Raw genomic sequence first — 22,833 nt, forward strand, 5'->3', positions numbered from 1 at the left:
AATTATGCCTGGACAATGGACATAACATCCAGGGCCTCCTGAAGCAAACCAGGGTATGGGGCACCCATATATGGCAGTAGGCCCCAGGAGGCAGGTCCCTGCAGTCCCAGCAGAGAACAGGGCACAGGGTTGAGATAACTGAGCAAACTTCGTTATCAGCTTCTTGGTCCCCAACCCTGGCCTAGAGCAATCATTCTGGCCTCTTCCCACTTCCCCAAAAACCCAGTATAAAGGCTGCTTCTGGGTCCCGAAGGCAGAGGCACTGAGAGTGGAGGTCTCAGACTCTTGGAAGGTGAGTTCTCTTCCGGCTGCCCAGGCAGGACCAATGTAGGCCCTGGGAAGAAGCAGCACCTCATAGGGCAAACACGTAGGAGGCCTGTCCTTAGGAACATCATGGCTAAGCAGACCTGTCCCCGCAGGGACAGGAGTCTGGGCTGAAGGTGATACTGGAGAGCAGCAACGGAGACTGGAAGACAAATGAACTTTTACACCTGAGTTATCCCTCCCACTATTCCTTTTCTAGACTCTCCAGCTCAGCGTCTGTTCATGGCAAGAAGAGAAAGCAATCTAGTTTGCTCTTTAATCAAACAATTAAACAAACTTTCCCTCTATACTATGTGCCAGGGGCTACACTAGATACACAAAGACAGCCCACAGAAGGAAGGTGGAGTAGCGTCCTCACTAAAAGACAGTAGATATGCAACGCCTCCTGCTCCTGCCAGTTCTTCTGCTGGTAACAGTTTCTGCTCTTCATCTGGGTAAGTCTCTCCCTTCTCTCCTCATCCATCTTTCTCTTTTTTCCTTTTTCCTACACTCCCCTCCCCCAGCTTTTATTTGCACTCATGAGGTCAGGACCACAGCCTTCCCTCTTTAGCCAATACAGCTCATCTCCCGTAAGATATCACTTGGACTCAGAACTGTAACCTGGAACTTTCTTTTTTGTTTTTTTGTTTTTTGTTTTGAGAAGGAGTCTCACTCTGTTGCCCAGGCTGGAGTGCAATGGTATGATCTCGGCTCACTGCAACCTCCGCCTCCCGGGTTCAAGCAATTCTTCTGCCTCAGCCTCCCGAGTAACTGGGACTACAGGCACATGCCATGACGCCCAGCTAATTTTTGTAATTTTAGTAGAGACGAGGTTTCAACATATTTGCCAGGCTGGTCTTGAACTCCTAACCTCATGATTCGCCCACCTTGGCCTCCCAAAGTGTTGGGATTACAGGCTTGAGCCACCGCGCCCAGCCAACTGTAACCTGTACTTTCAAAAGGAAAAACCACCCACCTGTTAAGATGAAGGGCTGGTGACTGCTCCGGGCTTCTCACACGTGCTTTCTCCCACCTTCAAAACACACACTCATGGTGTCGGCCAGGAGTCAGGTTCTTGCCCATTTGTGGGTGTGACCCGAGAGATCTCTCCTTACCTAACACCAAGGAAATCCTCCAGTCTTGGCTTCAGGTGGAGTTCCCAGGAAAGCTCTGGTGACGTTGCTGGAGCTGTCCACGGTGCTGGAACAAGGAAGCTCTTGACCTGATGTCAGGTTACCTCTTTTTCCCAGAGAATGATGTCCCCCATCTGGAGAGCCTAGAGACAGAGGCAGACCTAGGCCAGGATCTGGTTAGTTCAAGGGAGCAGGAGAGAGACTTGGCTCTGACCAAAGAGATGACTCAGGCAAAGGGAGAGGAGGTCAAGGCTTCTGCCTGTCAAGACGCCTCTGAGGATGAGGAAGCCATGGAGTCAGACCCAGCTGCCTTAGACAAGGACTTTCAGTGCCCCAGGGAAGAAGACACAGTTGAAGTGCAGGGAAGTCCAAGATGCAAGGCCTGCCACTACCGATTGGTGCGGACTCCTACAACATTTGCAAACGCTCAGGTAAGTAGTAGGGAGGCTACTGCGGAGGACCTGGGGGAGAAGAGAGTACATTCCGTCTTCTGTTCCCTATTCATTTAGGCTAGTGCATCAGAGTCACCTGGAGGTATTGTTAAAACAGATTTATGGGCCTCACTCGCACAACTTCTGATTTAGGAGGGCTGGGGTGGAGCCTGAGAATTTGCATTTACAACAAATCCCCAGGTGATGATGATGTTGTTGGTCTGGGGGAAAGCCACTGATTTAAACAAAAGGCTTCAGTGTTAGAAACACCTGCGTTAAATTCTGGTTCTGCCTTGTATTGGCTATGTTACCTGGGCAAGTCGCTTTTCCTTTCAGAGCTTTAGCACCTTCATTTGTAAAACGAAGATAAAACTTCTTAGAGTTGTGGTGAGCATTATATGAGATAATACAGGAAAAGTGTTTGGAATAGTCACTGGGTCATAATAAACTCTCAATAAAAGGTGGTTATAATTATTATGAGTATTATTATTTCCTGCAGGATTGTCCTGATAGCTAATTAAAGAGCAAAAGATAGGATTAAGGGAGGCGAGTAGGTTTATTTTTAACCTGAAAAGGGATGCTGGGCTCTTGCCTGGAGACTCAGAAACTTGAAATAAATAAGGGGAAATTCTCTACTTTGTTTCTGTCTGCAGAACATCTGCAGCAAATGCTACAGAGGCAACCTTCTCTCCATCCACAACTTCAACTTCAACTATCGCATTCAGTGCTATGCTAGCACAGCCAACCAGGCCCAGGTCTGGATTGGAGGCATCCTCAGGGGCTGGGTAAGTCAGGGGCCAACTCTCGGGTGCAGTAAGTTCTTTCTGATTGTGTTAAAGTAGCACCTGATGGTGCCAAGCTTCAGGCCAGCAGCTAAAGTGTCCTTAATGTGGCAGGCAATGATGTTCTGGAGCTGGCTTGTACTGGCTCAGGAGAACTGATGATGCACATCTCTTCCCAACTCCATGCTCAGTGACTACATGCTTGCAGCTTGACATCAGCCATGGTGGGAGTATTTACACACAGGAAATTGGCAATTGCTACACATCAGGGCTCCTTTCTACTCCCCATCCTTCCACCCACCCCAAGAGCTGGTATAAACATTTACCAGCATACCACTGGAGTCACGAGACAGAGTCCAGGCCCACCCAGCTTAGTCACTTAGAAAGCTAGCTAAATAGGTTCCTTGGAGACTCTTTTTTTTTTTTTTTAATCCCTGAAATGAGGACCTTCTTCTCTCAGGGTGGTTCTGGAATTGTGGGTGAATAAGTGGCATTATATTTGGTATTCAAAGTATGGTCCATAGATCAGCAGTACCACCATCACCTGGGAGCTTGTTAGAACTGTAGAATCTTGGACCCCACTGCAGACCTCTCGAATCAGAACCTACGTTTTAACAAGATCCCCGGGAGATAATGTACACGCAGTAAAGTTTGAGAAACCTGCTCTGTGTGATGGCTGAGAGAGATGGTTGCTCTTCTTGTCACTGCCTGGAAACTCTGAGGAGTGGGTCTCTAGGGTGTCTGGCTCCTGGCCGGGTAGGCTGTGAGAGAAGTCAACAGGGGGTGTTCTGTGAGGTCCTGGATCCGAACCTCTGCCCTCTGACCTAGCCTGTCACTTCTCTAGTTCCTGTGGAAGCGGTTTTGCTGGACTGATGGGAGCCACTGGAATTTTGCATACTGGTCCCCAGGGCAACCTGGGAATGGGAGTGGGTGCTGCGTGGCTCTATGCACCAAAGGTGAGGAGGAAGGGCACTAGGGCAGGGAGAAGGGGTAGTAAAGTGGATTCTTAATACTACCCCTTTGAGCTGCCTGAACACACTTCCCCAAACTCAGACCCTCGTGCTGACTCAAGAATCAAAGTCCTGTGTGTGAGGAGGGCTGAGACATAGGGAATCCTCAAAGCAAAACCAGGTGATAGGAGTTCCGGAGAGGAGGTGGGGGGTGGGCTGGATGGTGTGTGTGTGGGAAAATTCTTTGCCTCCTTCGATATGAGGGCAACAGATTCCAACAACAGATGTGACCAATGAGAGTAGCGGAAGTGGATATAAGGTGCGGATGAGAGAAAAGGAAGAATGGGGGAATTAGGGATGGCTGAGAGACAAGATGCCCGCCTCCAACAGCAGATGTGGGCAGCAGCATGGGTGCCAGATGTGAGGGACTTTAGTATAGTGGCTAAGACCATATGTGCTGGAGAAAGACCGCTGCAGTTCACATCCCAGCGCTGCCACTTACCGACTGAGATACAGGCACGTTGTTTATCTCCACTAAGCCCCCGTTTCCTCATCTGTGAAATGGGGATAATGACAGCACCCACCTCTTGGAGTCATGGTAAGGATTAAATGCAATAGCCCACCTAAGTCCATCTAATGCGTTTAGCACACAGCCTAGCTCGCAGTAAGAGTTCAGCAAATGTGAGCCAGTAGGGATGTGGGACAAGCACACAGCTGGTGGAGGACGATGGCCATTGATGGGGACATAAGGGGCCCCTGAGGAGGGAAGGAGATGAAGCCCAGGCCAGACCCCGCGGGGCAGTGGACTTCAATGTGCTCTCTGCTGCTAGGAGGTTATTGGCGACGAGCTCAATGCAAGAAGCAACTGCCCTTCATCTGCTCCTTCTAAGTCAGCGGCAAGGAGAGCCTGCCCGCAGCCTCCTCCTGCCCCTCAACCACTCCTGCCCATAAATCCAGACTTCTCACAGCATTTCCTGACTCTCGTTTCTTTATTGCCCACTTTGGGGGATTACCCCAGTTCGGGAAAATCCTGGAAGCGTTCACTCTTTCGGGAAAGTGACAGGTGGCCTAGTAAGGTTCGGGCTGGCGGCTGCGCTGGGAGGCGGAGCGGGACCTGGGGTGGAGCAGTCCTGAAGGCCTCCTTGGGCATGGGGTAGGGATGGGGGGATTGGGGCGGGGGTGTGGGTGGTGGGAGTAGAGGTGGTGGAGATAGGAGTAGGGGTGGGAGTGGGGAGGTGGGGCGATGGGGTAGGGGTGGAGGTGGGAGGTGGGAGGGTGGGAGTAGGGATGGGTGTGGTGGAGGTGAGGGGTTGGGAGTAAGTGTGGGGGTGGGAGGTGGGGGGATGGGAGTAGGGTGGGTGTGGTGGAGGTGAGAGGTTGGAAGTAGGGGTGGGGGTGGGAGGTGGGGGATGGGAGTAGGGATGGGTGTGGTGGAGGTGAGGGGCTGGGAGTATGGGTAAGGATTGGGGAGGTGGGGGGTGGGAGCTCAGTTGGTGTGGGATGCTTTTCTGGTCCTCTTGCTTTGTTTGGATTCAGTATAGGGTGCAGGTTGGGGTGGCTTTCCAAAATAAAGGCCATGGAGCTGATTCAAGAGTTGGTGTGGAACATTGAGGTCCCACCTAGGGAACACCACGAGGAGGTGGGGAGAAAGCAGTCTTGTCTTGGGGCAGACTGCTCCTCAGGCCCTATGCCTTTCTGGCTTCTGATAATGGCCCCCAATTCCATTCCCAGTCACCTCTGTGAGTCCCCAGCCTCCTCTGAGGCATGTTCCCCATCCATTGCCAGGAGGGTGATGGTCCTCCCCTTCCTTCCTCCTGGCCTACCTCTGCAGAGGGGCCACATCCTTAGGAGGGAGTGGCTTCTCCTTAGTAGGGCCCTGGGCGCAAAGCCCAGGTAGTTCTGGTACTACCAGAACTGGGAATGTCTGGTAGTTCCCATTCCCAGTTCTGCAGCCCCAGGCCTCTGTGTCTCTCCATCACCCACTTTCTCAGACCCTGGGGACATTGAGAGAGATTATTGTTGTTGCTCTTAACTTTGTCACAGATGAGGTACTGGGCTCCAGGAAGGATGTAGAGTTGATGAAGCAGGAAGCTCACATCTGAGACTGGGTATCAAGAGGGTAGAGAGCCCTGGGTTGTGGGGGGGTGGAGGCAGAGGGGAGAGACAGACTTCTTGGGAGTGTATTTCTACATGGAGATCAGGGAGAATCCAGAAGTATTTCCGTGTGTGCACATGTACATTTGTGCGTATATGGTGTGTACATGAGTCAGTGTGTACGTGTATACCTGTATATGTGTGAATTTACATATGTAAATGTGCACAAATCTGTCAGTATGAATTTGCATGTTGAGTGTGCATATATTTATATATCTCTGTATTTATGGATATGTCTGTGTGTGTACACCTGTGAATGCATACGTCTGCAAAGCTTTGCAGCCTTATGTTCCTGAATCTCTCTGTGTATGCATATGCATCTTCCTCTGCCTTTGACTGGTATGTATGTGGGTGGGTATATGTCTCAGTGTGTGTCTGAGCATACCCGCATACAGGACTATGTGTGTGTGTATGTGTATATCTGTACCAGCATCTGATGGGATGTGGTTTCAGGAGCGAAAAGAAGTTTTCCTGGATGTGCTGTGTTTCTAAGGGTGCTAAAGTTGAGGGGACAGGATCAGAGAGCCCTGGGGAAACTGGGTGATGGAGAGAGCACAGAGATGAGGCCCTTAAACATAGGCAGACCTCTGGCAACAGGAGAATGGGTGTGGCATTGCCAGGGACTTTACCCATGCTGGGCCCCAGGGACTGTCTCTACATGAAAAGGCCTGTCCTCACTAGAGGGGTCTGTCCAACTTCCATGGATGGAAATTGGGTCAGGCAGCTCCTAATCACAGCATATCAGGTGGTCCTTCTCCCCAAGGGCATGGAAGGGGAGCTACCTGGGAGTAGGGCCCCACACAGGTCTGCGCACTACACACTACAATAGTCCATTCTTTTTTTTTCTTTTTATCTTTATTTGAGGTTCATGGGTACTTGTGCAGGTTTGTTACATAGGTAAACTCATGTTACGGTGGTTTGTTTGCTGTTCAGATTATTTCATCACCCAGGTACTAAGCCTACCACCCAATTTTTTTTTTTGAGACGGAGTCTTGTTCTGTTGCCCAGGCTAGAGTGCAGTGGCACGATCTCGGCTGGCTGCAAGCTCCGCCTCCCGGGTTTACACCATTCTCCTGCCTCAGCCTTCCGAGTAGCTGGGACTACAGGCACCCGCCACCACGCCAGGCTAATTTTTTGTATTTTTAGTAGAGACGGGGTTTTACTGTGTTAGCCAGGATGGTCTCTATCTCGGTGAGCCACCGCGCCCGGCCTACCCAATATTTTTCTACCCACCCTCAAGGAGACCCTAGTGTCTGTTGTTCCTTTCTTTGTGTTCAGGAGTTCTCATCCTTCAGCTCCTACTCATAAGTGAAAACGTGAGGTATTTGGTTTTCTGTTCCTGCTTTAGTTTGTTAAGGATAATGGTCTTTAGCGCCACCCATGTTCCCAAAAAAGTCATGATCTTGTTCTTTTTATGACTGCATCGATTCCATGGTGTATATGTACCACACTGTCTTTTTCCAATTTGTCATTGATGGGCATTTAGGCTGATTCCATGCCTTTGCTATTGTGAATAATGCTGCAGTAAACATTCTCATGCCTGTGTCTTCATGGTACAGTGATTTATGTTCCTCCGGGGATATACCCAGTAATTGGATTGCTGGGTCCAGTGGTAGTTCTGCTCTTAGCTCTTTGAGGAATCGCCATGCTGCTTTCCACAATGGCTGAACTAATTTACACCCCCACCAAGGGAGTACGTACGTGTTCCCCTTTCTCCACAACCTCACCAGCATCTGTTATTTTTGACTTTTTAGTAATAGCCATTCTGACTGCTGTGAGATGGTATCTCATTGTAGTTTTGATTTGCATTTCTCTAATGATCAGTGATACTGAGCTTTTCTTTTTTTTATATGAATAAACCCATTCTTTTATTTATTTTTTCCTATTGGAGAGTCATGCTTTAAAATAAGCCCATTTTTGATGCTATGCTTCTAGAACAGTGTCGTCGGTCTGTGGGAGTGGGAAGGACAGGCGATAAAGGAAGTTCTGTGCGTGTAGTCTGGAGACCGGTATTTCAGCTGAATGCCAAGCCCCTTATATCAACCTCTACTTATCTCCCTGATGGAGAATGGACTTTAGCCAAATCAAATTGCAGCCCAACATCCTGCCAGTCAAAACCAGGGGTAGAGGTAGGGAGGGGAAAGAAGAGGGGCTAAGACCCCTCCAGACTGAAGCTTAGTTGAGGCAGGCCAGGGTAGATAAGATGTCCCTCAAATCTCCAGCATGATCTAGCATTAGGCCTCAACGTCAACTCTTATATTTTCATTCCTTTGACTGATTAAGGCCTTCCAGTCTTGAATAACCCCTGATTAAAAAGGAAATACTCTTGAGAGAAGAAATTCCCCAGAATGTTATCTATTAATACCCCTGGAAGGCTGATTGGCAGCTTGCTGAGAACAAGATTTTGTGAGAAGGAACACAGAAGGAAAGGATGTGTGGAACTATCAGTGGAAATGGTGGGAGTGGGGTGGGAGGAGGAGAAGAGAAGCTATTAAAATGGAGATAACGAAGCAGAGCCAGGGCTGTGCTCACTATTTTCTCTTCCTAGAAACCCAAGAGGACTAGGACTTTTCCAGTATCCTTGCAGTAAAGCTGGGCTCTGCAGCACGCTGCTGAATCCTGCCAATGGAAAGTGGCTGGAGATGAAGTAAGCCCACTCCAGGCCTGGTCTTCGGATTACCCCCCGTGATCCTCCAGTTTTCACTTTCCCTGTGACAGTGACCTGGGAGTCCATGTGTCTCAGATGGCACAGCTACCAGATGGAGGGGCTGTCTGACCTACTTTGCTGTATTAAACCTTGTGATTTTACTTGTTACTGCAGCAAAACCTGTATTACCTGAGCGAGCACACATAGGAAAAAAAAAGGTACTAACAAGTTTCTGGATTTTCCCCAGATAGAGCATAGAAGTCAGGATCTCAGACTCCAGAGTCATAAAGTTCTAGGTTCAAATCCCAGTTCTCCTATTTCAGTTTCTTTATTTTAGTATGTGTCAGTTTCCTCTTCTGTAAAGTGGGGGTTGACTTAGACAATCGCTGCCACTCATTTGGTCCATTGCCTGCCAATGGTAAGTAATCAATGTTGGCTTTTATGCTGAATGATTGAAGAGGTAATTTAGTGTTAGGAATGGGCCTGGGTTCCAGATCTTATTTCCATGTACTTTACATTTCTTTTTCTATCAAATAGGATTAATAACAAACCACAGCAGACTCACCAGGGTTGGTGTGAGGATCCATGTGATTATGTTGGTGATTGTGCTGAGTAAACCATAATGCAACAGAGACAAGGTAGCTGTTTTTATCACGACTGATATTAACCCTACATCTAGCACACAGAAGCGGTAACTTAGTCCAGATATGGGGAGGACAACCTCAGGCTCACACACACTTGCTGGCCGGCTCCAGAGGGGCTGAGGCACCTGCAGGAGGACCACCTCCATCTGGGTAAAGGGGAAGGGTTGGGGGGAGGGTCCCTTCAGGACGCCACTGTCTCCATCTCCCCATTGGAGAGCATCCCTATGACCCCAGCCTCCCAAGAACTGGATTCCCCAGGAATGCCTGGGGACTCCCAGGTGGAGAATGTAGTGTTGGCTTCACTTCTGCTGGAGAAGCACAGTCTGGTCAGATCTCCAGGCACTGCCCAATTCCCAAGGCTGACCCTGGGGAGATACGCCCCACCATCCTGGGCATGAGGCTGTGGGTTAGGGCAGAGTGAGGGAAGGCGTGCTGAGCCTTATGTGGAGATGGTCTTACCCTTTCTCCCCCTGGGGTGGGGGGTCATTGGGCAAGGCCTTTGCAAGTACCCACCGTTTGAGCCTCCTGAACTACTCCTGAAGCTGTCCCCTTCCCCACTTCCTGTGCCTTGTGTTGAGGGGCCGCCCTCCATCTACAGCTGAGCTGGTGCTGCTAAGACCTCATGATCATGCCTACTCTGACTGCCAGATGCAGATTTATCGTGAAGCTATCAAAACATTCTTTAGGCTCATTCACTAGCATGAGCCCCTTCTAACACCTAATTTTGTATTCTTTCTAAAGAGATGCCCCCAAATTGTATATGCTTAGGATTCACAAAACCTAGGTCTGCCCCAGAGCCCTGCCCTGGGGCAATTTCTGGGCCTCTCACTGTAAGAGAGGCCAGAAAAGGGGATAGAGGATGTCTGGGTCAGTGGACCCAGCTTCCTGTTCTTGCCTCCTTCCCTGAAGGGCAGGACATGCGGGTTCCTTTTTGGCCATGAACTGTGGCACTGAACCAGTCATTTTCCCTTTCTGGCCTCAGTTTCCTCATCTGTAAGCAAGAGGGTTAGATAAGATGGTTTCTAAGGCCCCTTTAGCTTCTAACCTTAGAAAACGGGGCACCTTATTAAGACCCTATGGGGACAGGCCTGGCCGACCCAGCTGAGCAGCTCACAAGGCACCAGGCCTCACTGGAGCCTTTTCACCGATGTTGTAAATGAGGACTGCTGAACTCCTGGAACAGGGTCCCGGCCTACGACAGGACCCCGGGTCTGGGAATCAAATCCCCAGAGCTCGGGGCCAGATGTGTGTGGGTGTGGGGTCCCAGAGAAGAACAAGAATGACCCCTTCCCTGGTTTGGGGAGAGAGCTGTGGGGTGTGATGAGGAACAATTCACCGACAGCCATGCCTTCGGTTTTCTTCTAAATTTGGGACCCACCCAAGTCAGAGACGGGGTCCCTCACCACTGTCTAACCAGTCTCCCTAAAATGCAGCCTTTGTTGCTGGGAAAGGCATGGGGCTCACTCTTTACTAACCGAATCATGGTCAGGGCAGAGGCGGCTGAAGCAGCAGGGCTGAGGCCCCCGGGAGTTCATTCTTCTCTCATGGGGTGTGGGTGATGGAGTTAGTCAGACGGAGGTTCACATCCCAGCTCTCTCACATCCTGACTGTCTGGCCTGGGGCAAATGACTCAGTCTCTCTGAGCCCTGGTTTATCTTCAAAACAAGGGAAACTAATATGGACCTCATAGGATTATTCTAAGGATTAAATGAGATAACGTGTGTGAAAGTGCCTGGCACCTGGTAGGCCCTTGTGGCCATCTGTTCTACATTATCATCTCTACTCTTTGGGAAAGGGACGGCTCAGGTGCTCCTGCCCCAGGGGTCCTAGGAAGCAGATGGGGTCAGGCAAGCAGTGAAGGTGAGATTGGGGTCTCAGCAGGGGGCACTGCCTGTCCGCTGGAGCAGTGGGAGGCCCAGACACCTGGGTCCCAGCTGTGCTCATGGAGTGAGCAGCAGAAATGAGAGCCCCTCTTCCCTCCCATGCCCCCTTGCTCAGGCAGGGTCCCCTGTGGGGAGGCCTGGAGCCTTTGTGAGTGTGGGTCCCTGGAAAGAGGCCCTAGTGGCCTATGGAGAAGGCCCCTGAATCGGTAGACTGCTTCTCCGCCGTGGTCTGGTCGCTGGGGTACACTGGGTTGGTCAAAGCGGCGATTTTCAGTGTAGTCTCATTCACCTGCAGGCAGAAGGGCTGGTGTTGCTGAGTTCTGACTATGGGCAATGTCCTCCTATGTGACCCCCTTTGCCAGACTCAGCAGTGGGTGCCCATGACCCGGTTATGAGGGGAGCCAGGATGTCTGTGTGATCCCAAGGCCCCTCCTATGTACCCCAAGGGCAAACAGAGCCCCCATTCATCCCATGGCCTCCCCTAGTCCTCCCCAGAAATGGAGAGGGGAGGTGACGGGGTGGGGACCTTGACAGAGATGACCCACAGAACCCCTAAGATTCTCTGCAGAGCCCAGTCTTGGCCAAGTCTTCCCTTGTCTGGACCCCAAATATTCATTGAGGCCTGGTGAACTCCCCTTCAGAAGGCCTCAGAAGGGGAGCCACTGAGAGTCCCTGCCCCACCTGCCCTGCCCGCTCTCCCTTTCATCCAAGGGTGTCCCGCCCCCAACTCACCTCCTCAAACTTCTTGGCCTTGTATTGATCGGCCCCCTTGAGGAAGTTGAGCAGGATGATGTCACAGAGAACGGTCCCCTGGAGGAGGAGAGGCAGGGCGGGCTCCAAGGGGTGCCCTGGGGTGGGTGGGATCAGGGTGGCAGGAAGTGCTGGGCTCGGGCAGCACCCCCAAGCTGCCTAAACGGTGGGCAGGACATTTCACCCTAGCAACACACTTTTGGGATAGTGCTATGGTTTGAATGTCCTCATCCAAACTCATGCTGAAACTTAATCCCCAATGTGGCAATATTGACAGGTGGGGCCTTTAAGAGGCGATTGGACCCTGCGGGCTCTGCCCTCATGGATGGATTAATCCGTTCATGGATTCATGGATTAATGGGCTGTCATGGGAGGGGAGCTGGTGGCTTCATAAGAAGAGGCAGAGAGATCCGAGCTAGCACATTAGCAGACTGCAGGCCAGGGTGGGGACCAGTCCTCCAGGGAGGCCTGACTGATGTTCCCTCTTAGAAAAATGCCCAGGGACTTTGCAGGATGTTTCAGGGATGCCTTCCCAGCTCCTAGGGGTGACCCAGACCACAGCTGCACAGAGCGAGGACTGCGTGGGGTGGAAGGGTGGAAGTCCCTGAAGGCAGGCTACGTGCCCACCCTGCCACGTGGGCTCTGTTCCTCATTAAGGCATCTCAGGTCTGCAGAAACCCAGAGCCTCCTCCCCCAGCTACACGGTGAGAAACAGGAACTCTGTAACAGGTGGAGCCTCCTGAAAACCGGAAGGCTGCTTCCGGAGGTAATGAGCTCTCCATGACTGGAGACGTTCCAGCCAGTGCCGACGCAGCAGGGTGGTGGCCAAGGAGACTGAAGCACCTGGCAAGTGCGGGGGGCGGGGACTTAACGTTCCAGGCAGAGGCAGAGCTGCCCCCGTCACTCCCCTGCCTGCTGGTGCCAGTCTGGGCCCCACTCTGGCTGGCCCGTCAGAGCCTGGAGGGGCTGAACTCACCACTCCCACAGAAGTAAAGGCCGCCACAGAGCTGATGATGGTGGGGATGATGTTGAACTTGCCAGCCTGTGTGCACAAAGACCAAGGCAAGTGGGCAGAGGGCCATGGGACGGGGGTGAGGCCTGAGGCTGCACGTGGAGCCAGACCTGCTTCATGGATCAGTAGGTCCCTCCCCTTCACGGCACAGGTGAATCGATGGGAGAGTGACCCGCTGAGGGTGTCAAAGCTGGCCAGCAGCAGATCCCTGCCCCCTAGAGGAGCTTCTTCAGAACCCAGAGGTGGTCCGGGCTGCCTCCCCGGTCCACCCCATCTGCCTGGCCCATGGACTCACATTCCCGTACACCAGCACGTCGAAGCGGATGCCAAAAGCCTTCAGGAGGGTGCGGTACTCGCTGCCGTTCTCCATTTTGTAGTACTTGGCAAACCTGGAGGTCAGAGGCAGAGATGGGTCCCTCTGTGGGCTCCTTTCTCTCCCGCCTGAACCTTCCGGGTCCTCCAGAGCCCTGTGTCTTTGCTCACTGAGCAACCCTTACCGACGGTTTCTGAGACACCTGCCACGCCCCTCCCTGTGTGGTTAGCTGACCCCTCGCACAAGCATCATCTTGGGGGCTTCTTATAAAAGCAGATTCCTGAGCTCCACCCGGAACCCACAGAATCAGCATCTCTGTGGGTGCAGCCCAAGAACTTGCCTTTTATTTATTTTTATATTTTTGAGACAGAGTCTCAAAATATATACAGGCTGCAGTGCAGCGGTGCGATCTCGGCTCACTGAAACCTCTGCCTTCTGGGTTTAAGCGATTCTCCTGCCTCAGCTTCCCGAGTAGCTGGGATTACAGGCACGCGCCACCATCCCTGGCTAATTATTGTATTTTTAGTGGAGATGGGGTTTCACCGTGTTGGCCAGTCTGGTCTTGAACTCCTGACCTCAAATGATCCACCTGCCTCGGCCTGTGCTGGGATTACAGGCGTGAGCCACCATGCCCGGCCAGAACTTGCCTTTTAAATAATTTCCATCAGTGATTCTGATGTGTTAGAAAGTTTGAGCCACTGCTAGACTCCAAGCTTCTTCAGTTCCATTTGTCTGGGTCTCCCAGAGCCCAGCTCACTCTGTTTATTTGGGCTCAAAGCCTGGCTCTGCCGCTTACTGACTGTGCAACGTTGGGCCAGTTACTTAACATCTCTGAGACTCAATTTCCTCATTTGCAGGTGGGAATAATACACAAAAGTCCTGCTTCATAAGGCTGCCATGAGAACTGAGTGAAACCACACACGTCAGGGGTGTAGACAGTGCCTGGAACACGGTAAGCACTCAGGAAACACTCGCTGATGTTGGCCATTGTTGTTAACATTTATAGAGCAGTTTTTAAAGGCGCTTTCAGACTTCTTGTCTCATTTCACCCCTGCAAAAAACCTTTGGGATAGTGCTATGGTTTGAATGTCCTCATCCAAAACTCACGTTGAAACTTAATCTCCAATGTGGCAGTATTGACAGGTGGGGCCTTTAAGAGGCGATTGGACACTGCGGGCTCTGCCCTCGTGGATGGATTAATCCATTCATGGATTAATGGATTAATGTGCTATCACGGGAGGGGAACTGGTGGGTGTGTAAGAAGAGGAAGAGAGATCTGAGCTATCACATTAGTACACTCAGCCCTGCTCCACGTGACACCCTGCGCCCGAGACTGCAGTCCCCACCAGTAGGAAGACTCATCAGAGGCGGCTGGCTCCACAGCCTTGGACTTCTCAGCCTCTATACATGAAGAAATAAATTCCTTTTCTTTATAAATTACCCAGATTCAGGTATTTGTTAGAAGCAACGGAAAGCGGATGATTATAGATAGGCATGTGATTGCTCTGTTTTTCAAACGAGGCTCTGAGGGGTTGAGGTGACTTGTCTGGGGTCACCCAGAGCTGGTGCTGAGTTCACCAGCTGGTGAGCTCAGCACTAGCTTTGCCCAAGTCCAAGACTTTGACCCCTGCACCTTGTCTGCCTTGGCTTCTGGGTGCCATGAACTGTGCTGGGGATTTCGGAAAATGATCCCATTTCATTCTCACCACAAACAGGGGTTAGTGTTCAACACAGAGGTGAGTGTTCAGAGCCCCATTTTGCAGATGCCTATGGTAGGGAGGAGATCTGCCTGTGGTTTTGCAGTTAGTGAAGCGTTGGGTTTGGGATTCAAATCGCATCAGTCTTTTGGCTTCTAAAGCCAGTGCACTTTCTGCTGTGTGGCTCTGCCCATCACGGGCCAAACTCTAACATTAGGAACGTGTCATCTCTTTGGGCTACTGTCCCACAGTTGTAAAATGGGTTTCCGATGCCAGTAACCTTGGAAAGTGGTGAGGATTAAGTGACATCAAGGGAACAAAAGGGCCAAGAAGCTCCTTAGCCTTGTAGGGTTATTGTTCTCTCTCAGTGTCTCCGGTCCCCACAGATTCCCAGGCCTCTCCCACCAGGGGTCTGAGAAACTGAGTCCCTGAAAGTGTTCAGTGATTGACGTGATGCTCCTGACAGGGATATTTGCATTTGAACCTGTACAGCAGAGACAAGGAAATGCTCAATCCAAGTGAATCAATCATGGAGGGATTACAGGCATGGGAGGAAGATAACTTGTGATGGGGAAGGAAAACGGCTGCCGCTATCTGCTCTGGCTGCCATCTGGCAGTGGGGCACTCTGGAATCAGGCAGAAATGAATCTAAATCCTGGCTCCCCCACTTGTTAATGTGGCCTCTGGGGTTCCTTAGCCTTCAGGGTGTCTGTTTCCATGTCTATAAGCACAGGTGTGCTCATGCCCCACTAGGAGGTCTGTTGGTGAGACAGGGTAAACGCGGACATCATTGAGATTCTTGTTTTAGAGACTCTGTCTGCTCCTCCACACCCATTCTCTGTCCCTTCTGTGCCCAGTTCTGGGCCCTGAGAGCCTGGTCTGCAAAGACTGCTTTGGCCTCCATTTCCAGGTGGGTTCAGCCAATGGAAGGCACTGACAGGAGATCAGAGGGCAGGGAAAAAGAAAGACCAGGGCACTGAGGTGGCTGGGCAGCCTGGGCATTTTTTCAGGTTCTGGGAATTGCTCCTCTCTTCGCTCCCGCCAGCCTAGGTAGTAGCAGCCTGGCCTCATTGCCAGCACAGAGGCCCTTCACTGGCCTGGTTAGTTCCCTTCCCTTTACCTCGAATGCACCTTTGTGTATAGTCTCTTTATTCAATCACCCCTGTGGGACCACCCACTGTTGCCCCTCAGGACACCTACCCTGACCACTCCCACTTTACCGAGGAGCAAGTTCAGTCCTAGAGAGCTTTATCTGGGTCAGGAGGGAGCACAGGAGAATGGGTGACACATTTTCTCTCTGCCTGTGCGTGGGCAGGAGCAGAGCTGGTGTGCCTGAGTGATGTACCTGTTGCTCGAGTAAGGCTAAGAACAACTCAGTGAAAAAATGGTTTCCAGGGGAGCCTGACCTGGGAAGGTGTTTCCTTTTGGGCTGCACAGCTGAGGGAGAGGCAGGGGAGGCAAGAAGAGCCCAAGAAAGAGTAAGACCCAGAGTAAGAATGAGAGTGACCCTGAGAAGGCAGCAGAAAGAAGTGCAACCACTTAGCTGGAAGAGGGCTTGGAGGTCAGGGAAAGAGGGGAGGGGCTAAACCAGCTTTAAAATGACGCTAAGTTCAAGTCTAGGTGGTGGAGGAAGCTTCACAACCAAGGCAAAACAGAATGAATTCAGGGTGCAGCAAAAGGAGAATAATAGGATGGACACAAGAGAGGACGTCATTTCTATAAAGACGACAGGGTCTAAGAACATACATTCTTCAAGGAGGACTCTCAGGATATTTTAAAGAAGTTTGCAAAAGAAGTATCTGGAGTGGGCAGAAGGCTCCAGGAAGTCCTTACTGTGGCTTTCAGATTGTCCTGAAGGTAAGTACAGAGCATCACTGTCTCCATGCCCGCTGTTAATAGAGCACCAGCAATATAGGTGGTTCCTTCATATAAGCATCTCCACTAATCTCATGAAGACTACACTGTTGTTGACCCATTGTACAGATGAGGAGACAGGTGAGAAGGTAACTTGCCAGAGCTGGGATTCTAATCCATACTGATGCCTCCAAAGTTCATGCCCCTTGAACCGTCCTGCCTCTGAGCTCTTGGAGGCTGTTAAGGATAACGCAGCCCTTGTGCGAGATCTCAAAGCCTTCTAAATACTGTGTTCTGTCTCACGTCACTGGAGAATTCAAGGCCCTTGTCTCAGAGATTTGGCTTCTCATACCCATGGGTAGTGGGCAGGGGCAAGAGGCTGGGTCACAGATGTTTGGCTAGGGCAGAGGCTGGGCCTGTGATCCTGAAATCTTCACTGCTGGCCGAAAGCTGCAACCATGAAAACGGCTCCGACAGTGACACCGACTTGGAGAACAAAAAGTCGTATCCTGGGCACTGCCGTTCAAAGTGAGGGCTGGCTAAATTTATCCTGGGAAGGAATGTGAAGGGAACAGGGAGAAAAATCAAAGCGGACTTGGTTTTTCTCCAGCACCTGCCTTCCAAGAGGCAGTAAGCATGGTAAGATCATTATCTCACCAACCACCCACCCTCTGAGGAGGGTTGGCAGGGACTGGTTCTCTTCCCGGGTGGAGGGAGGAGGAATAGAGCTCAGGGAGTGTGGGCCCAGGCTGCAGACAGGAGGGGTAACCCAGGAGTCCCAGCTTCTGCACTCTTCTGTGGCTGACGGGGATCACAGAATCGGCCCACCCCTGTGGCAGAGACGGCTCATTGGTCACCAGGGTCTGGTTATCTCCTCTCTTTGCGGATGATTAGACCACATTTCCCAGTCCCCTGCATTTAGCTGCGGCCCCGTGACTAGTTTTTGCCAGTGAAATGTGAATGGCAGTGAGGTCTGTTCCCTCTGGACTGAGGTGGTTTAGAGCAGTGTACCTTCTACGTCTTCCCTTTCCTCACCTGACGGCCAGTTGCTCAGGAGTCAGGAGAGGACTCTGAGACTCTAGAGAGGCTGAGTCAAGATGGCAGGAGCCTAGAGCCCTGAATGACTGCGTGGAGTTCCCCACCCCCACTGGCCCACAGTGCACTGTGCCCTAGGCAAGACATCCACCTTCATATTAAGTCACTGAAATGAGGGGTTTGTTTGTTATAACAACTAGCAATACTAACCCTGACTGTTACAAACTCCCAGAATTTCATGGGCGAGAGATGTAATTTGCCAAGGGACAAAGAAAGAGCTGAAGTCGGAGAGTTACTCAGGATTAGACAGAGGGCACAGTCCCTTGATGCTACATCCCAGGAGTAAACCCTCTAAGGAGGCCCTAGAGGATCTGGGTGTGGTGCTGTGGCTGTTGTGAATTAGCTTCTTGATCTTGGGAAAGTCACTCGACTTCTCTGAGTGTTTTACTTCAACTGAAAAATGGGAGGAAAAAGAGCTCTGAGGAGGATGAGTTGAGAGAGTCCATATATAGCCAGTGCTTAAAACACGTCCCTTTCTTATCCTAGCATAAAGATAAAATGAAACAATATCTACACTGACTTTGATCATTACACTCTCCTGGCTCCTGTAGATAATGATATTAGTAATAATGACAGCCAGCATCTACTGAGTGCTCCTCTGTGACCAGACACTGTGCTACGTGCTTTATGCTTATTAGCTCATTTAATGCTCACAACCACCCCACTGCATTTAAGTACTGTTGCTATTCCCATGTCACAGCTGAGGAATCAGATCAGAGAGGTGAAGCAACTTGTCTAAGGTCACAAAACCAACAGTGAGTGAAGCTGGGATTCGAACCCAAGCAGTCTAGTTGTCGGACCCACACTCTTAGCCAGCATTCTACACTGTTCTTTTGTTGCCTGATTTCTGTTAGGTCATAACCAATTTTGTTCTCCAGCTGGGGCATCTTTTTGCATTTGCTAGGTGGGTCTCCATACCCAGAATCCCTGGCTGGGAGCAGAACAGGAAGCCTGGGGGGCCACACAGTGTCAGTACAGAAGGACCCTGTAGCCTCCTCATCTAAAAAGGGGAATGGCTCAGCTACATACACCATGCCCAAGGCTTATTTCCCCCAAGTCCTCTGGTTCTTACCAGATCACTTTTTTTTTCTTGGTTAGGATTGGGGTTGGTGAGAATGACAGCACTATTTAATACCTTGGCCCCTCCCAACCTGGCCCAGTCCACCTGTATTATCTGCAGGCTCTTCTTCCTGCCACACACTCAAGTTCCAGCCACACCAGACTACCTGCCTTCCTGCATTTCCTGAACACATCCCACAGACACAGACGTCCATGATTTCCCTCATGCTGTTCCTCTTGCCTCCCTTTGTCACCGTGCAGACTCCAATTCATCCATTAGGGCCCAGCTCAGATGGCCTCTCGTTCTTTTAGCATTCAACAAATATTTGGAGCACACCTACTCTGTGCCAGATACTGTTTCAGGTACTGCTGATACCTTGCCAAGCTCTGCTGTCATGAGAAGGGGAGAAATACTAATTAACCACACAAGCCCATAAGTAGCTAAAATCAGATATAAGGAAGGGCTGGGAAGGAGAGGAGTGCCATTCTATGAGCATGGTTAGATGTCTGACCTAGGCTGGGGGTTAGGCAAGGCTTCATGTGAAAAGGACCCTGAAACCAGAAATACCATTTAATCCAGCAATCCCATTACTGGGTATATAACCAAAGGAATATAAATCATTCTATTATAAAGATACAAGCATGCATGTTTATTGCAGAACTGTTCACAATAGCAAAGACACGGAATCAACCCAAATGCCCATCAATGATAGACTGGATAAAGAAAATGTGGTACGTATATACCATGGAATACTATGCAGCCATGAAAAGGAATGAGATCATGACCTTTGCAGGGACATGGATGAAGCTGGAAGCCATCATCCTCAGCAAACTAACACAAGAACAGAAAACCAAATACCGCATGTTATCATTCATAAGTGGGAGCTGAACAATGAGAACACATGGACACAGGGAGGGGAACAACACACACTGGAGCCTGTTGGGAGTGTGAGGGGAGGGAGAGCATCAGGATAAATAGCTAATGCACGCAGGACTTAATACCTAGGTGATGGGTTGATAGATGCAACAAGCCACCATGGCACACGTTTACCTATGTAACAAACCTGCACATCCTGCACATGTATCTCCGAACTTAAAATTAAAAAAAAAAAAAAAAGAAAGTGACCCTCAAGTTGGGGCTTGAAGGATGGAGAGTTAAAAGGGCAAGAAGGCCAGAGGTGGGGGCCGCTTTCCTGGCTGAGGGAACTGCAGGCCCTCTCATGGGAAAGAACATGGTGTTTCTGAAGCAGCTGGAAGAGGGTTGGTGGGCTGGTGGGTAGAGGCAGATGGAAGTGGCAGCGGCTGGGTCCACGCGCCCCAGTTGGCAGCCAATTGTGTGCATCTCTTCCCAATTCCACGTTTAGTGACTTCACCCTGGTAGCTTGAAATTGACCATCCTGGAGTATTTACCTCACAGAAATCCAGCAAATGCTACAAACCAGGGCTATGAGCTGAGACTGGGACATCCCCCTGGGCTGCCTTTTCTGTCTCTATTAGGATTCAGGCCTCTACTACAGTATCTGCCACACCAGACTATAGCTAATAATTTGGACTATGGACTGTGGACTATTAGCCATATCTCACTGTTTCTTTCTTTCTTTCTTTTTTTTTTTTTTGAGACAGAGTCTCGCTCTGTCGCCAGGCTGGAGTATGCAGTGGCACGATCTCGGCTCACTGCAACCGCCACCTGCCAGGTTCAAGTGATTCTCCTGCCTCAGCCTCCTGAGTCACTGAGATTGCAGGTGTGCACCACCATGCCCAGCTAATTTTTTGTATTTTTTTTTTTCCAGCAGAGACAGGGTTTCACCATGTTGGCCAGGATGGTCTCCATCTCCTGACCTCGTGATCCGCTGACGTTGGCCTCCCAAAGCGCTGGGATTACAGGCATGAGCCACCGCGCCTGACCTCATATCTCACTGTCTCTGTTTGCTCAAAGGCCTAATGCCCACAGTAGGGGGTTGAGTAAATGCTTGCTAGAAGAATAAATGAACTTCTGGGATTCTTGACATCTCAAAGATTGAGTTTAGCTAGGTTGTCCTCAGGGCTCCCACCTGCTTTCGCTGGTTTCCCCAAATGCTCCTAATTCTGCAGGTGGAGCTAGCATAAGGTGGTAACAACAGGCTATTTCTCTCCCCAGCAGAACACGGTTAGATTCGGCAACGAGGTAGGTGGGAAAGTGGGTGCCACTGGTGGGAGCCAGCCTCTCGATGGGGGCAATGGGGGAAACAGTAGGAAAATATATGCAGGACAGTTACTCCTGCTAGGCACTAGGCTAGAGGCTTCCACACCTGTTGTTTCATTCAGGACTCACAGCAACTGAACGAGGTAGCTGGCGGCTTAGGGACTTTGAAATGAGATAGTCCTGGGCCTGAATCCTGGCTATACCACCTAGTTTATATGACCTTTGGTGAATTACCTCTCTGAGTCTGTTTTTCCATCTGTAAAATGGAGATGAGAGCAGTAGCTGTAGGGTTGCCTAGAGGATAAAATGACTCTGGAATGTGAAGGTTGAGCACAGTACCTAGCAGTACCTAGCACACAGCTTTCTATTAATATTGTGTACTGGTCATTAGGCAACATTCCTGATTTTACAGGCTGGGGAAAGGCACAGACATGCTCCATTGGCTACTCTGCCTGCAAAGGGCACAGCTAGGATCTGAAATCTGGCTGCTTGACTCCAAAACCCTTGCCTACCCCTACGGCCCCCCTAAGAGAGGAGCCAAAAGGAGTTCATTGCAGCCTCAGTGGGCAGGGAGCTTGTTAAGCTGGTATCTGTGAAAACACTCAGCTGTGGAGAAAGCACAGCATGGCTGTGACTGTGATGATGCCATAGGCATCAGAGGAAAGAACAGAGCCCGAACAGCTGCCAGTGCCGAGCTGGAAAAGGGGAAAGCGGCCCCAGAGGCACAGGCAGGGCTGGAGTTGTCAGGGTCGGGGGCTCCTCTGACAGGCGCGGCTGGAAGGGCCGCTGGAGCCCAGACCCTTGAAGGGAAGCGGCAATGGTTGCCTGGTGGGCCGAAAACTCTGCACTTGCCCCGGGAGCCAGTCTGTGGTCTGGGGAGCCCTGCAGGTGGACCTCTGCAGCCCACATTCCCTGGCTTCCTCCCCGCTGGTTTCTGGGGAATTTGGTCAATGGGCAGCACTGGCAGAGGACCCAAGGGTGGGAAGAAGGGGATGGGGTATGTATCCGCTCGCCGCTTCCCTGCTCTGCCTTGATTTCGCCTGTGGCTGTGTCACTTTGACCGTTGCTCCTGTCAGGTACCCCAGCTCAAACCCAGGCTCCCACTGCCCCCGCGCAGGGGCGGCAGGTCTACAATGGTGACGGCTTCCCCGAGTGCCTCGACTCCCATGCTGGTCCCTGTTGCGTAAATTTCTTCCCAAACCCCAGCTGAATGTGCTTTCCCTCCGGGGCCTTCACTGAGACACCCCTAGCTGTGATCAGACAGGACACCTCTAACGCAGGACTCAATCGCATGATTTTGAGGCCTAATAGTGCTGGGATGTTGTGCGTGCATGTGTGTGTGCGTGTGCTCCCTTGTGGCATTACCAGCAATAGATAAAGAATGAGTAAGTACAAACGTCAATTACCATAATAAATCATTTGTCAGATGCGCTTCTGCAGGGCAGGGCTGCAGCTCCATTCCAATGTGATTGTGATAGGTCTATAAATAATAGTGCATGCTTCAGCAGCCCAAATTTCCGCAGCCCTTCCTCACACACCCACACACGTTTGATTCAGACTTTTAGAGTTTGAAGGAGCCTAAAAGATCATCATCTTTAACCAGCCCATTTTACAGAGGCGGAAACTGAGGCCCACAGAGGCGATGAGATGTGCTTTACATCACATCCAGGATGTACAGCAAGGCCTGAACTGTAGCCCAGAGCCTGGGCTCCTTCTGCTTTACCTCTGCTTCATCTTGACTATCCTCAGCTTGCCCCAGCACAAAATAATTTTTTTTTTGTATAAGCATTTTTGTTATTTGGATTCAAGTTTATCATCACTATATTAAAACTTGCTTGATTCTAGGAACTGGTCTGGTTCATGTCTGCGTTCACCACAAAGCCCAGCATGTGATATAATCTGGAAGTTGAAAGAGACCTTCAAAGTTCTCCCTGCATTATCTAC

The 22,833-nt window shown here is 50.7% G+C and overlaps 2 protein-coding genes across 3 annotated transcripts in view; one reads left to right on the forward strand and one right to left on the reverse strand.

Moving 5' to 3' along the window:
• The first annotated feature begins 255 nt into the window (after positions 1 to 255).
• PRG3 (proteoglycan 3, pro eosinophil major basic protein 2) lies at positions 256 to 8,435 on the forward strand. 2 transcript variants are annotated; one of them, XM_023215606.2, is made up of 6 exons: positions 256 to 292; positions 625 to 758; positions 1,554 to 1,867; positions 2,521 to 2,652; positions 3,494 to 3,605; positions 4,430 to 4,569. In XM_023215606.2, exons 2-6 carry the CDS (start codon positions 698 to 700, stop codon positions 4,486 to 4,488), a joined length of 678 nt encoding a protein of 225 aa, XP_023071374.2. In that variant the 5' UTR covers positions 256 to 292; positions 625 to 697; the 3' UTR covers positions 4,489 to 4,569. The 2 variants fall into 2 exon arrangements, with proteins under 2 accessions (XP_023071374.2, XP_023071375.2); XM_023215607.2 differs by lacking the exons at positions 3,494 to 3,605; positions 4,430 to 4,569 and adding an exon at positions 8,302 to 8,435 and having other exon boundaries at positions 257 to 292.
• A 279-nt stretch (positions 8,436 to 8,714) lies between these two features.
• The window catches only part of P2RX3 (purinergic receptor P2X 3), a 34,055-nt gene continuing 19,936 nt past the window's right edge, over positions 8,715 to 22,833 (reverse strand). The window contains exons 9-12 of the mRNA XM_023215610.3: positions 12,985 to 13,078; positions 12,654 to 12,719; positions 11,660 to 11,737; positions 8,715 to 11,216 (exon numbers count right to left, since the gene is read on the reverse strand). Coding sequence (XP_023071378.1) covers positions 11,103 to 11,216; positions 11,660 to 11,737; positions 12,654 to 12,719; positions 12,985 to 13,078 — 352 coding nt within the window. The 3' untranslated portion in view covers positions 8,715 to 11,102. The remainder of the gene's footprint in view (positions 11,217 to 11,659; positions 11,738 to 12,653; positions 12,720 to 12,984; positions 13,079 to 22,833) is intronic.

Source organism: Piliocolobus tephrosceles, chromosome 13 (assembly GCF_002776525.5).
Source record: "Piliocolobus tephrosceles isolate RC106 chromosome 13, ASM277652v3, whole genome shotgun sequence".
NCBI lineage: Eukaryota > Metazoa > Chordata > Mammalia > Primates > Cercopithecidae > Piliocolobus > Piliocolobus tephrosceles.